Genomic DNA, 15,131 nt, shown 5'->3' with positions numbered 1-15,131 from the left:
AGATGGTATCTTCCTGTCCTGTTGAGAGAGACTGACCCTCCACCACCCCCTTTTCTAACCCTTAGGTAGTATGCTCCACCAATTGCTGTACCTCACCATAGGTAGGCCTAGCAGTTATATCTGCTGTTCTCAAGCCCAGATGGTATCTTCCTGTCCTGAATGCCCCCCCCCAACCTCAAGATGGTGTGTTCTGTCCTGTTGTGATGGTGCCTCCCCCTTCCTGCCACCCTCCCCCTACCCCGTAGTACCCACTCCACCCGCATGGTCTGTTGTGAGGCAGGTGACAGGGAGGGGGGGGGTGGGATCAGCTGTGCCAGTCCCTGAAGGCCACACCACACTGACTGCCTGCTGGTACGCTGGCACACACAGTTCCAGGCACTGCCAACACGGAGATAGGAGCTGTGCCTCCGGCCTTCCCTCGTCACCAAGTCTACTGAGCCACTCTGGATACCACTGATTGTCTTAGTAACCAGATGGCAAACAACCAAATGCAGATAACCATTATCCTTCGTCTTCTCTATCGAACATGAAGCCCTTTGCTCGGGGCTAAGAGGAGAGGGGATTTTCCTCGTCTTGGTTTTTGTGGAATTGGAGGGTAATGATTCTGCGTCTCTGTGTCTGTCGTGAGGTGACATCTTGAGATGCTGACAGGACACCTGGAGAAGAACAGCAGGTATGGAAACATTTTTAAAAGGGCTCGGTTGGTGGACGGTGGTGAGGCTTGTCTCCGCGGTGACCGGGGTTTTTGTTTTACTGCTCAGTGAGAGCTTATCGTACACGCACAGCGGATTGATTTGCGGCGACGATCGACGTGAAATGGCTTCTTCTTCTGTGCTGAGGGATTGTCAAGAGACAAGGAGTGTTTGACCATCAGGGTTTGTCTTGTTTTGTTAGTTTTAGTGTAGCCCATAAATTGCTATGATCTGAATGAAACTAAATAACAGCTGATTTTTCATTCTTAAGATACATATTTAGTAGACTTTTAAAACAACACACACAACTCTTATTTGTCATTGTGCCCTAAGCTTGTGTAATGCCCCACATTGACAAGGGCTGAAGAAAGCTTACATTTGTAGCTTCTGTAAATTGTATAAAAACATTATTCAGAGCCATTAGGCTCATTTACACCTCAGGCCTTTTCTTTTCAGAGAAAGGAAGACTTTCTGTTTACTAAATCAAAGCAGATTTTAGAGGCAGATGACATTGCTCAAGACATGGGTGGAGGATGTATGGTCCACATACAGTACGATATGGGTAGAGCATGTATGGTCCACATACAGTAGGATATGGGCTAAATGGTATATATATATATATATATANGATATATATATATATATATATATATATATATATAAGATGTATGGTCCACGTACAGTAGGATATGGGTAGAGGATGTATGGTCCACGTACAGTAGGATATGGGTAGAGGATGTATGGTCCACATACAGTAGGATATGGGTAGAGGATGTACGGTCCACGTACCCTAGGATATGGGTAGAGGATGTATGGTCCACGTACAGTAGGATATGGGTAGAGGATGTATGGTCCATGTACAGTAGGATATGGGTAGAGGATGTATGGTCCACGTACAGTAGGACATGGGTAGAGGATGTATGGTCCATGTACAGTAGGATATGGGTAGAGGATGTATGGTCCACATACAGTAGGACATGGGTAGAGGATGTATGGTCCACATACAGTAGGACATGGGTAGAGGATGTATGGTCCACATACAGTAGGATATGGGTGGAGGATGTATGGTCCACATACAGTAGGATATGGGTAGGTGATGTATGGTCCACATACAGTAGGATATGGGTAGAGGATGTATGGTCCACGTACAGTAGGATATGGGTAGAGGATGTATGGTCCACGTACAGTAGGATATGGGTAGAGGATGTATGGTCCACATACAGTAGGATATGGGTAGAGGATGTATGGTCCACATACAGTAGGATATGGGTAGAGGATGTATGGTCCACGTACAGTAGGATATGGGTAGAGGATGTATGGTCCACGTACAGTAGGATATGGGTAGAGGATGTATGGTCCACCTATAGTAGGATATGGGTAGAGGATGTACGTTCTTCATCTTATGGACTTTAGACAATAGCCTGTCTTTAGTTTGTTACCCAATTGAACAGACGAGGAACAATCACAGACCTGAAATATTTCCCCTAAATTATTTCGTGTTTCATTTGTCAGACGATTCCAGTCGTCCACAACTCTGAAATGTAATGCAGGGTCCACGCATTTTGAAATTTTGACAAAATTCTATTTGTTCTCTTACGAGTCCATCATAAAGGTTATTGACATTCATCGTAGTCCGCTTTCATCAATTTCAAGATGTACTGATTGAAACGTGTGTGTGTGTGTGTGTGTGTGTGTGTGTGTGTGTGTGTGTGTGTGTGTGTGTGTGTGTGTGTGTGTGTGTGCGCTGGGCTGGGAGCCTGAGGTAAATGATGTGTAAACTCGCTGATATAAAAATGATTATGATGGAGGTGGGTCTGGATGTGGTGTGTCAGGCCTTGTTGACTGAGGTCGTAATAGAAAGGATGAAACACTCTTGACATCTCTGTCTCTCTCAGGGTCGTGTCTTTGACTTGCTTGGCATGAGATGTGGGCTACTTCCTGTACGTTCTGGCTCTTACCTCAGGCTGTAGAGAGGGCTCTAGATGGCAGTTTTAGCATGGACATGGCCAACTCCATAATGGAAAAGATGCAAAGATTAGTCCTCATTCTATCTCTGTCTCACTGCCTCAGACTGTTGTTGTGACTCGGGCTATGTTTTTGTTGTTGCTGTGACTCGGGCTATGTTGTTGTTGCTGTGACTCGGGCTATGTTGTTGTTGCTGTGACTCGGGCTATGTTGTTGTTGCTGTGACTCGGGCTATGTTGTTGTTGCTGTTGTGACTCGGGCTATGTTGTTGTTGCTGTTGTGACTCGGGCTATGTTGTTGTTGCTGTTGTGACTCGGGCTATGTTGTTGTTGCGACTCAGGCTATGTTGTTGTTGCTGTGACTCGGGCTATGTTGTTGTTGCTGTTGTGACTCGGGCTATGTTGTTGTTGCTGTGACTCGGGCTATGTTGTTGTTGTTGCTGTTGTGACTCGGGCTATGTTGTTGTTGCGACTCGGGCTATGCTGTTGTTGCTGTTTCGACTCGGGCTATGTTGTTGTTGTTGTGACTCGGGCTATGTTGTTGTTGCTGTGACTCGGGCTATGTTGTTGTTGTGACTCGGGCTATGTTGTTGTTGCTGTGACTCGGGTTATGTTGTTGTTGTTGTGACTCGGGCTATGTTGTTGTTGCTGTGACTCGGGCTATGTTGTTGCTGTGACTCGGGCTATGTTGTTGTTTGCTGTGACTCGGGCTATGTTGTTGTTGCTGTTTGACTCGGGCTATGTTGTTGTTGCTGTGACTCGGGCTATGTTGTTGTTGCTGTGACTCGGGCTATGTTGTTGTTGCTGTGACTCGGGCTATGTTGTTGTTGTTGCTGTGACTCGGGCTGTTGTTGTTGTTGCTGTGACTCGGGCTATGTTGTTGTTGTTGCTGTGACTCGGGCTATGTTGTTGTTGTTGCTGTGACTCGGGCTATGTTGTTGTTGTTGCTGTGACTCGGGCTATGTTGTTGTTGTTGCTGTGACTCGGGCTATGTTGTTGTTGTTGCTGTGACTCGGGCTATGTTGTTGTTGTTGCTGTGACTCGGGCTATGTTGTTGTTGTTTCGACTGTTGCTGCTGTTGTTGTTGTTGCGACTCGGACTGTGTTGTTGTTGTTGTTGTTGTTGCGACTCGGACTGTGTCGTTGTTGCGACTCGGGCTATGTTGCTGTTGCGACTCGGGCGATGTTGTTGTTGTGACTCGCACTATCTATATAGGCTAGTAGGTGAAGACTCAATAGCAGTTAGTTGTTTTTATATATTTTTTGGTCTCTGCTGGGACATGCATTTGAGATTGCCCCATGTACACCTAAACCAGGCCTCTGCCAAACCTTTGCGGTTTCCAGGACCCAGACCAACCTGCTGGATTTAAAATGTCTTCATGAGGAGTGTATAATGACTATCATGTTACAGAATCTGACCAGCTGTACAGCGGGGGGGAGCTCCATTGTTGTCACTTGCTTCATCGAAAATATGTATTTATCCTAACATGTTTAGGAATTCACAGATTTTTGTCAGCAGTTCTAGTTTTTTTTCTTTTCTTAGTGGATTTTCCAGGCTCCTCCACCATCCCCTGACTAGCCTGTCCTGTCACAGCAGAGACGTGTTACTGTGGTTACGTCACAGAGGAGCCATCCCAAATGCCACCCTATTCCCTACTGCACTGGTCAAAAGTAGTGCACTACATAGGGAATAGGGACTCATATAGGCACTGGTGAAAAGTAGCAGTTGAGCAGTTGTTTTTATATATTTTTAGGTCTCTGCTGGGCACACATAGGGAATGCATTTGAGATTTTACCATGTACAATACTAAACAGGCCTCTGCCAACTGCTCTTTGAGAGGTTTCCAGGCATCACCTAGGACCAACCTGCTGGCATTTAAAATGTCTTCTAGGAGAATGCCTTGAAAAGACTGAAGCTGGCATCCTTCTAGGAGAATGCCTTGAAAAGAAAGATCCTTCTAGGAAAATGCCTGTAAAGCTGGCATCCTTCTAGGAGAATGCCTTGGAAAAGACTAAAGCTGGCATCCTTCTAGGAAAATGCCTTGGAAAAGACTAAAGCTGGCATCCTTCTAGGAAAATGCCTTGGAAAAGACTAAAGCTGGCATCCTTCTAGGAAAATGCCTTGGAAAAGACTAAAGCTGGCATCCTTCTAGGAAAATGCCTTGGAAAAGACTAAAGCTGGCATCCTTCTAGGAAAATGCCTTGGAAAAGACTAAAGCTGGCATCCTTCTAGGAAAATGCCTTTAGGAATTCATCCTTCTGAAGCTGGCATTTTGTGCCAGACTGAAGCTTCTAGGAGAATTTTTGAAGCTGGCATTTTCTTAGGAGAATGGAAAAGATTAAAGCTTCCTTCAGGCCTTCTAGGAGAAAAGACTAAAGCTGGCATCCTTCTAGGAGAATGCCTTGGAAAAGACTAAAGCTGGCATCCTTCTAGGAGAATGCCTTGGAAAAGACTAAAGCTGGCATCCTTCTAGGAGAATGCCTTGGAAAAGACTGAAGCTGGCATCCTTCTAGGAGAATGCCTTGGAAAGGACTGAAGCTGGCGTGCCTCTAGGAGAATGCCTTGGAAAGGACTGAAGCTGGCATCCTTCTAGGAGAATGCCTTGGAAAGGACTGAAGCTGGCATCCTTCTAGGAGAATGCCTTGGAAAAGACTGAAGCTGGCGTGCCTCTAGGAGAATGCCTTGGAAAAGACTGAAGCTGGCGTCCTTCTAGGAGAATGCCTTGGAAAAGACTGAAGCTGGCGTGCCTCTAGGAGAATGCCTTGGAAAAGACTGAAGCTGGCATCCTTCTAGGAGAATGCCTTGGAAAGGACTGAAGCTGGCATCCTTCTAGGAGAATGCCTTGGAAAGGACTGAAGCTGGCATCCTTCTAGGAGAATGCCTTGCAAAAGACTGAAGCTGGCGTGCCTCTAGGAGAATGCCTTGGAAAAGACTGAAGCTGGCGTGCCTCTAGGAGAATGTTTTGGAAAAGACTGAAGCTGGCATCCTTCTAGTAGAATGCCTTGGAAAGGACTAAAGCTGGCATCCTTCTAGGAGAATGCCTTGGAAAAGACTGAAGCTGGCGTCCTTCTAGGAGAATGCCTTGGAAAGGACTGAAGCTGGCATCCTTCTAGGAGAATGCCTTGGAAAAGACTGAAGCTGGCGTGCCTCTAGGAGAATGCCTTGGAAAAGACTGAAGCTGGCGTCTCTCTAGGAGAATGTCTTGGAAAAGACTGAAGCTGGAGTCCTTCTAGGAGAATGCCTTGGAAAGGACTGAAGCTGGAGTCCTTCTAGGAGAATGTCTTGGAAAAGACTGAAGCTGGCGTCTCTCTAGGAGAATGTCTTGGAAAAGACTGAAGCTGGCGTGCCTCTAGGAGAATGCCTTGGAAAAGACTGAAGCTGGCGTGCCTCTAGCAGAATGCCTTGGAAAAGACTGAAGCTGGCGTGCCTCTAGGAGAATGCCTTGGAAAAGACTGAAGCTGGCGTGCCTCTAGGAGAATGCCTTGGAAAAGACTGAAGCTGGCGTGCCTTCTAGGAGAATGCCTTGGAAAGGACTGAAGCTGGCATCCTTCTAGGAGAATGCCTTGGAAAGGACTGAAGCTGGCATCCTTCTAGGAGAATGCCTTGGAAAAGACTGAAGCTGGCATCCTTCTAGGAGAATGCCTTGGAAAGGACTGAAGCTGGCGTCCTTCTAGGAGAATGCCTTGGAAAAGACTGAAGCTGGCGTCCTTCTAGGAGAATGCCTTGGAAAAGACTGAAGCTGGCATCCTTCTAGGAGAATGCCTTGGAAAAGACTGAAGCTGGCGTCCTTCTAGGAGAATGCCTTGGAAAAGACTGAAGCTGGCATCCTTCTAGGAGAATGCCTTGGAAAAGACTGAAGCTGGCGTCCTTCTAGGAGAATGCCTTGGAAAGGACTGAAGCTGGCATCCTTCTAGGAGAATGCCTTGGAAAGGACTGAAGCTGGCATCCTTCTAGGAGAATGCCTTGGAAAGGACTGAAGCTGGCATCCTTCTAGGAGAATGCCTTGGAAAGGACTGAAGCTGGCATCCTTCTAGGAGAATGCCTTGGAAAGGACTGAAGCTGGCATCCTTCTAGGAGAATGCCTTGGAAAAGACTGAAGCTGGCATCCTTCTAGGAGAATGCCTTGGAAAAGACTGAAGCTGGCATCCTTCTAGGAGAATGCCTTGGAAAAGACTGAAGCTGGCATCCTTCTAGGAGAATGCCTTGGAAAAGACTGAAGCTGGCGTCCTTCTAGGAGAATGCCTTGGAAAAGACTGAAGCTGGCATCCTTCTAGGAGAATGCCTTGGAAAAGACTGAAGCTGGCGTGCCTCTAGGAGAATGCCTTGGAAAAGACTGAAGCTGGCGTCCTTCTAGCAGAATGCCTTGGAAAAGACTGAAGCTGGCGTGCCTCTAGGAGAATGCCTTGGAAAGGACTGAAGCTGGCATCCTTCTAGGAGAATGCCTTGGAAAAGACTGAAGCTGGCATCCTTCTAGGAGAATGCCTTGGAAAAGACTGAAGCTGGCATCCTTCTAGGACAATGCCTTGGAAAAGACTGAAGCTGGCGTCTCTCTAGGAGAATGCCTTGGAAAGGACTGAAGCTGGCGTCCTTCTAGGAGAATGCCTTGGAAAAGACTAGAAAACAAGAAGAGGAGTCAACATTCCTGGAAGGCCTTTTGTCTTGTTGTTCACATTCCAAACTGCATCCCAAATGGCACCCTTATTCCCGACATACTTTTGACAACAGCCTTATGGGCCCTGGTCAGAAGTTGTTTTCTATGTAGGGAACAGGTTGCCATTTGGGACACACTTCCTATTGTCAAGTCTATTCCTCTTCCAAAACGCTTCAGCTGCAGGTAGCCTAGTGGTTAGAGCGTTGGACTAGTAACCAGCAGGTAGCTTAGTGGTTAGAGTGTTGGACTAGTAACCAGCAGGTAGCCTAGTGGTTAGAGCGTTGGGCCAGTAACCAGCAGGTAGCCTAGTGGATAGAGTGTTGGACTAGTAACCAGCAGGTAGCCTAGTGCTTTGAGTGTTGGACTAGTAACCAGCAGGTAGCCTAGTGGTTAGTGTTGGACTAGTAACCAGCAGGTAGCCTAGTGCTTTGAGTGTTGGACTAGTAACCAGCAGGTAGCCTAGTGGTTAGAGCGTTGGACTAGTAACCAGTAGGTAGCCTAGTGGTTAGAGCGTTGGACTAGTAACCAGCAGGTAGCCTAGTGGTTAGAGCGTGGGACTAGTAACCAGCAGGTAGCCTAGTGGTTAGAGCGTTGGACTAGTAACCAGCAGGTAGCCTAGTGGTTAGAGCGTTGGACTATTAACCAGCAGGTAGCCTAGTGGTTAGAGTGTTGGACTAGTAACCAGCAGGTAGCCTAGTGGTTAGAGTGTTGGACTAGTAACCAGCAGGTAGCCTAGTGGTTAGAGCGTGGGACTAGTAACCAGCAGGTAGCCTTAGTGGTTAGAGTGTTGGACTAGTAACCAGCAGGTAGCCTAGTGGTTAGAGCGTGGGACTAGTAACCAGCAGGTAGCCTAGTGGTTAGAGCGTTGGACTAGTAACCAGCAGGTAGCCTAGTGGTTAGAGCGTTGGACTAGTAACCAGCAGGTAGCCTAGTGGTTAGAGCGTTGGACTAGTAACCAGCAGGTAGCCTAGTGGTTAAGCGTTGGACTAGTAACCAGCAGGTAGCCTAGTGGTTAGAGCGTGGGACTAGTAACCAGCAGGTGCTTAGTGGTTAGAGTGTTGGTTAACCAGCAGGTAGCCTAGTGGTTAGAGCGTGGGACTAGTAACCAGCAGGTAGCCTAGTGGTTAGAGCGTTGGACTAGTAACCAGCAGGTAAGTGGTTAGAGCGTTTAGTAACCAGCAGGTAGCCTAGTGGTTAAGCGTTGGACTAGTAACCAGCAGGTAGCCTAGTGGTTAGAGCGTTGGACTAGTAACCAGCAGGTAGCCTAGTGGTTAGAGCGTGGGACTAGTAACCAGCAGGTAGCTTAGTGGTTAGAGTGTTGGACTATTAACCAGCAGGTAGCCTAGTGGTTAGAGCGTGGGACTAGTAACCAGCAGGTAGCCTAGTGGTTAGAGCGTTGGACTAGTAACCAGCAGGTAGCCTAGTGGTTAGAGCGTTGGACTTTAGCCTAGTGGTTAGAGCGTTGGACTAGTAACCAGCAGGTAGCCTAGTGGTTAGAGTGTTGGACTAGTAACCAGCAGGTAGCCTAGTGGTTAGAGCGTGGGATTAGTAACCAGCAGGTAGCCTAGTGGTTAGAGCGTTGGACTAGTAACCAGCAGGTAGCCTAGTGGTTAGAGTGTTGGACTAGTAACCAGCAGGTAGCCTAGTGGTTAGAGTGTTGGACTAGTAACCAGCAGGTAGCCTAGTGGTTAGAGTGTTGGACTAGTAACCAGTAGGTAGCCTAGTGGTTAGAGCGTTGGACTAGTAACCAGCAGGTAGCCTAGTGGTTAGAGTGTTGGACTAGTAACCAGCAGGTAGCCTAGTGGTTAGAGCGTTGGACTAGTAACCAGCAGGTAGCCTAGTGGTTAGAGTGTTGGACTAATAACCAGCAGGCAGCCTAGTGGTTAGAGCGTTGGACTAGTAACCGGAAGTTTGCAAGTTCAAACCCCCGAGCTGACAAGGTACAAATCTGTCGTTCTGGCCCTGAACATGCAGTTAACCCACTGTTCCTAGGCCGTCATTGAAACTAAGAATTTGTTCTTAACTGACTTGCCTGGTTTAAATAAAGGTAGAAAAAGGTACCAGCCGAACCGAAGCATGCGGAAAGCCTTCACAGTCTCATGCCAATAGCCACTATTATCAAACATTACTCCTGTGATGAAGAGTCATCTTGAAATGCCATAGCCACTTCCTCAAAAATATTTTATTTTGATTGTTCAGGTTCGCTGTCAGCCATAGTTACATTATACTGCCTCCACATTACATCATACTGCCTCCACATTACATTATACTGCCTCCACATTACATCATACTGCCTCCACATTACATTATACTGCCTCCACATTACATCATACTGCCTCCACATTACATCATACTGCCTCCATATTACATTATACTGCCTCCACATTACATTATACTGCCTCCACATTACATTACATTATACTGCCTCCACATTACATTATACTGCCTCCACATTACATTATACTGCCTCCACATTACATTATACTGCCTCCACATTACATTATACTGCCTCCACATTACATTATACTGCCTCCACATTACATTATACTGCCTCCACATTACATTATACTGCCTCCACATTACATTATACTGCCTCCACATTACATTATACTGCCTCCACATTACATTATACTGCCTCCACATTACATTATACTGCCTCCACATTACATTATACTGCCTCTCACATTACATTATACTGCCTCCACATTACATTATACTGCCTCCACATTACATTATACTGCCTCCACATTACATTATACTGCCTCCACATTACAGTATACTGCCTCCACATTACATTATACTGCCTCCACATTACATTACATTATACTGCCTCCACATTACATTATACTGCCTCCACATTACATTATACTGCCTCCACATTACATTATACTGCCTCCACATTACATTATACTGCCTCCACATTACATTATACTGCCTCCACATTACATTATACTGCCTCCACATTACATTATACTGCCTCCACATTACAGTATACTGCCTCCACATTACATTATACTGCCTCCACATTACATTATACTGCCTCCACATTACATTATACTGCCTCCACATTACATTATACTGCCTCCACATTACATTATACTGCCTCCACATTACATTATACTGCCTCCACATTACATTACATTATACTGCCTCCACATTACATTATACTGCCTCCACATTACATTATACTGCCTCCACATTACATTATACTGTCTCCACATTACATTATACTGCCTCCACATTACAGTATACTGCCTCCGCATTACAGTATACTGCCTCCACATTACATTATACTGCCTCCACATTACATTATACTGCCTCCAGCTCACATCACATTATACTGCCTCCACATTACATTATACTGCCTCCACATTACAGTATACTGCCTCCACATTACATTATACTGCCTCCACATTACATTATACTGCCTCCACATTACATTATACTGCCTCCACATTACATTATACTGCCTCCACATTACATTATACTGCCTCCACATTACATTATACTGCCTCCACATTACATTATACTGCCTCCACATTACATTATACTGCCTCCACATTACATTATACTGCCTCCACATTACATTATACTGCCTCCACATTACATTATACTGCCTCCACATTACATTATACTGCCTCCATATTACATTATACTGCCTCCACATTACATTATACTGCCTCCACATTACATTATACTGCCTCCACATTACATTATACTGCCTCCACATTACATTATACTGCCTCCACATTACATTACATTATACTGCCTCCACATTACATTATACTGCCTCCACATTACATTACATTATACTGCCTCCACATTACATTATACTGCCTCCACATTACATTACATTATACTGCCTCCACATTACATTATACTGCCTCCACATTACATTATACTGCCTCCACATTACATTATACTGCCTCCACATTACATTATACTGCCTCCACATTACATTATACTGCCTCCACATTACATTATACTGCCTCCACATTACATTATACTGCCTCTACATTACATTATACTGCCTCCACATTACATTATACTGCCTCCACATTACATTATACTGCCTCCACATTACATTATACTGCCTCCACATTACATTATACTGCCTCCACATTACATTATACTGCCTCCACATTACATTATACTGCCTCCACATTACATTATACTGCCTCCACATTACATTATACTGCCTCACATTACATTATACTGCCTCCACATTACATTATACTGCCTCCACATTACATTATACTGCCTCTACATTACATTATATTGCCTCCACGTTACATTATACTGCCTCCACATTACATTATACTGCCTCCACATTACATTAAACTGCCTCACATTACATTATACTGCCTCCACGTTACATTATACTGCCTCCACATTACATTATACTGCCTCCACATTACATTATACTGCCTCCACATTACATTATACTGCCTCCACATTACATTATACTGCCTCCACATTACATTATACTGCCTCCACATTACATTATACTGCCTCACATTACATTATACTGCCTCCACATTACATTATACTGCCTCCACATTACATTATACTGCCTCCACATTACATTATACTGCCTCCACATTACATTATACTGCCTCCACATTACATTATACTGCCTCCACATTACATTATACTGCCTCCACATTACATTATACTGCCTCCACATTACATTATACTGCCTCCACATTACATTATACTGCCTCCACATTACATTATACTGCCTCCACATTACATTATACTGCCTCTACATTACATTATACTGCCTCCACATTACATTATACTGCCTCACATTACATTATACTGCCTCCACATTACATTATACTGCCTCCACATTACATTATATTGCCTCCACATTACATTATACTGCCTCCACATTACATTATACTGCTTCCACATTACATTATACTGCCTCCACATTACATTATTGCCTCCACATTACATTATACTGCCTCCACATTACATTATACTGCCTCCATATTACATTATACTGCCTCCAGGTTACATTATACTAGCCTCTCTTACATTATACTGCCTCCACGTTACATTATACTGTCTCTGTCTGACAGTATACTGCCTCCATATTACATTATACTGTCTCCATATTACATTATACTGCCTCCACATTACAGTATACTCCCTGACAGGTGGTACATTATACTGTCTCCTATTACATTATACTGTCTCCACATTACATTATACTGCCTCCACATTACATTATACTGCCTCCACATTACATTATTGCCTCCACATTACATTATACTGCCTCACATTACATTATACTGCCTATTACATTATACTGCCTCCACATTACATTACATTATACTGCCTCCACGTTACATTATACTGCCTCCACGTTACATTATACTGCCTCCACATTACATTATACTGCCTCCACATTACGTTATACTGTCTTGTTACTGACAGGTGGTATTCCTCTCCTCTAACTAGTCTCTGTCTGACAGGTGGTATTCCTCTAACTAGTCTCTGTCTGACAGGTGGTATTCCTCTAACTAGTCTCTGTCTGACAGGTGGTATGACTCTCCTCTAACTAGTCTCTGTCTGACAGGTGGTATTCCTCTAACTAGTCTCTGTCTGACAGGTGGTATTCCTCTAACTAGTCTCTGTCTGACAGGTGGTATTCCTCTCCTCTAACTAGTCTCTGTCTGACAGGTGATATTACTCTAACTAGTCTCTCTCTGACAGGTGGTATTCCTCTAACTAGTCTCTGTCTGACAGGTGGTATTCCTCTAACTAGTCTCTGTCTGACAGGTGGTATTCCTCTAACTAGTCTCTGTCTGACAGGTGGTGTTCCTCTAACTAGTCTCTGTCTGACAGGTGGTATTCCTCTAACTAGTCTCTGTCTGACAGGTGGTGTTCCTCTAACTAGTCTCTGTCTGACAGGTGGTATTCGTCTCCTCTAACTAGTCTCTGTCTGACAGGTGCTATTCCTCTAACTAGTCTCTGTCTGACAGGCGGTGTTCCTGACAGGTGGTGTTCCTCTAACTAGTCTCTGTCTGACAGGTGGTATTCCTCTAACTAGTCTCTGTCTGACAGGTGATATTCCTCTCCTCTAACTAGTCTCTGTCTGACAGGTGGTATTCCTCTCCTCTAACTAGTCTCTGTCTGACCGGTGGTATTCCTCTAACTAGTCTCTGTCTGACAGGTGATATTCCTCTAACTAGTCTCTGTCTGACCGGTGGTATTCCTCTAACTAGTCTCTGTCTGACCGGTGGTATTCCTCTAACTAGTCTCTGTCTGACAGGTGGTATTCCTCTAACTAGTCTCTGTCTGACAGGTGGTATTCCTCTAACTAGTCTCTGTCTGACAGGTGATATTCCTCTAACTAGTCTCTGTCTGACAGGTGGTATTCCTCTAACTAGTCTCTGTCTGACAGGTGGTATTCCTCTCCTCTAACTAGTCTCTGTCTGACAGGTGGTATTCCTCTCCTCTAACTAGTCTCTGTCTGAAACGTATTCCTCTAACTAGTCTCTGTCTGACAGGTGATATTCCTCTAACTAGTCTCTGTCTGACAGGTGGTGCCCTAATTAGTTCTGTCTGACAGGTGAAATTTCCTCTAACTAGTCTCTGTCTGACAGGTGGTAAAACCTCTAACTAGTCTCTGTCTGCAAATGGTGGTATTCCTTAATTAGTCTCTGTCTGACAGGTGATATTCCTCTAACTAGTCTCTGTCTGAGGTGGTATTCCTCTAACTAGTCTCTGTCTGACAGGGTATTCCTCCCTCTAACTAGTCTCTGTCTGACAGGTGGTATTCCTCTCCTCTGCTAGTCTCTGTCTGAGATCCTGGTATTCCTCTAACTAGTCTCTGTCTGACAGTGGTCCTCTAACTAGTCTCTGTCTGACAGGTGGTGTTCCTCTAACTAGTCTCTGTCTGACCTGGTTCTCTCCTCCAGGCTCTGTCTCTGGTCTGACAGGTGGTATGCATCTCCTCTAACTAGTCTCTGTCTGACTAGGTGGTATTCCTGGTTCTAACTCCAGTCTCTGTCTCAGTGGTCCTCTAACTAGTCTAAGGTACTGCATCACAGTCTCTGCTGTGTTACTAGAGATCCTGGTTCTAAGTCCAGGCTCTGTCTCAGTGGTGGTACTGCATCACAGTGCTAGCTGTCTGACAGGTGAGATCCTGGTTCGGGTAACCAGGCTCTGTCTCAGTGGTATACTGCATCACAGTGCTAGCTGTGTTACTAGAACTGGTCTCTGTCTGACAGGTGATATTCCTCTCCTCTAACTAGTCTCTGTCTCGGTGGTATTCCTCTAACTAGTCAGGTGGTATTCCTCTAACTGTCTCTGTCTGACAGTGTACTGCATCTAACTAGTCTCTGTCTGCAGGTGGTGTTACTAAGATCCTGTCTGACAGGTGGTCCAGGCTCTAGTCTCAGTGGTCTAAGGTACTGCATCACAGTGCCAGCTGTGTTACTAGAGATCCTGGTAACTCCAGGCTCTGTCTCAGTGGTCTAAGGTACTGCATCACAGTGCCAGCTGTCTGACTAGATATCCTGGTTCGGGTCCAGGCTCTGTCTCAGTGGTCTGACAGGTATATGCATCACAGTGCCAGCTGTGTTACTCTAACTGGTCTCGGGTCCAGGCTCTGTCTCAGTGGTCTGAAGGTATATGCATCACAGTGCCTCTGTCTGACAGGTGGTGTTCCTCTAACTAGTCTCTGTCTGACAGGTCATATTCCTCTAACTAGTCTCTGTCTGACAGGTGGTATTCCTCTCCTCTAACTAGTCTCTGTCTGACAGGTACTGCATCACAGTCTCTGTCTGTGCTTACTAGAGATCCTAGTCT

At 45.2% G+C, this 15,131-nt stretch overlaps 1 protein-coding gene across 1 annotated transcript in view; it reads left to right on the top strand.

Moving 5' to 3' along the window:
* The first annotated feature begins 374 nt into the window (after window positions 1–374).
* wdfy3 (WD repeat and FYVE domain containing 3) overlaps window positions 375–15,131 on the top strand; it is a 238,341-nt gene continuing 223,584 nt past the window's right edge. Inside the window, exon 1 of the mRNA XM_052479726.1 lies at window positions 375–673. Coding sequence (XP_052335686.1) covers window positions 642–673 — 32 coding nt within the window. The 5' untranslated portion in view covers window positions 375–641. The remainder of the gene's footprint in view (window positions 674–15,131) is intronic.

Source organism: Oncorhynchus keta, chromosome 25, assembly GCF_023373465.1.
Source record: "Oncorhynchus keta strain PuntledgeMale-10-30-2019 chromosome 25, Oket_V2, whole genome shotgun sequence".
NCBI lineage: Eukaryota > Metazoa > Chordata > Actinopteri > Salmoniformes > Salmonidae > Oncorhynchus > Oncorhynchus keta.
The sequence above is the reverse complement of the archived record's forward strand: the minus strand, read 5'-3'. Positions and strand labels throughout refer to the sequence as shown.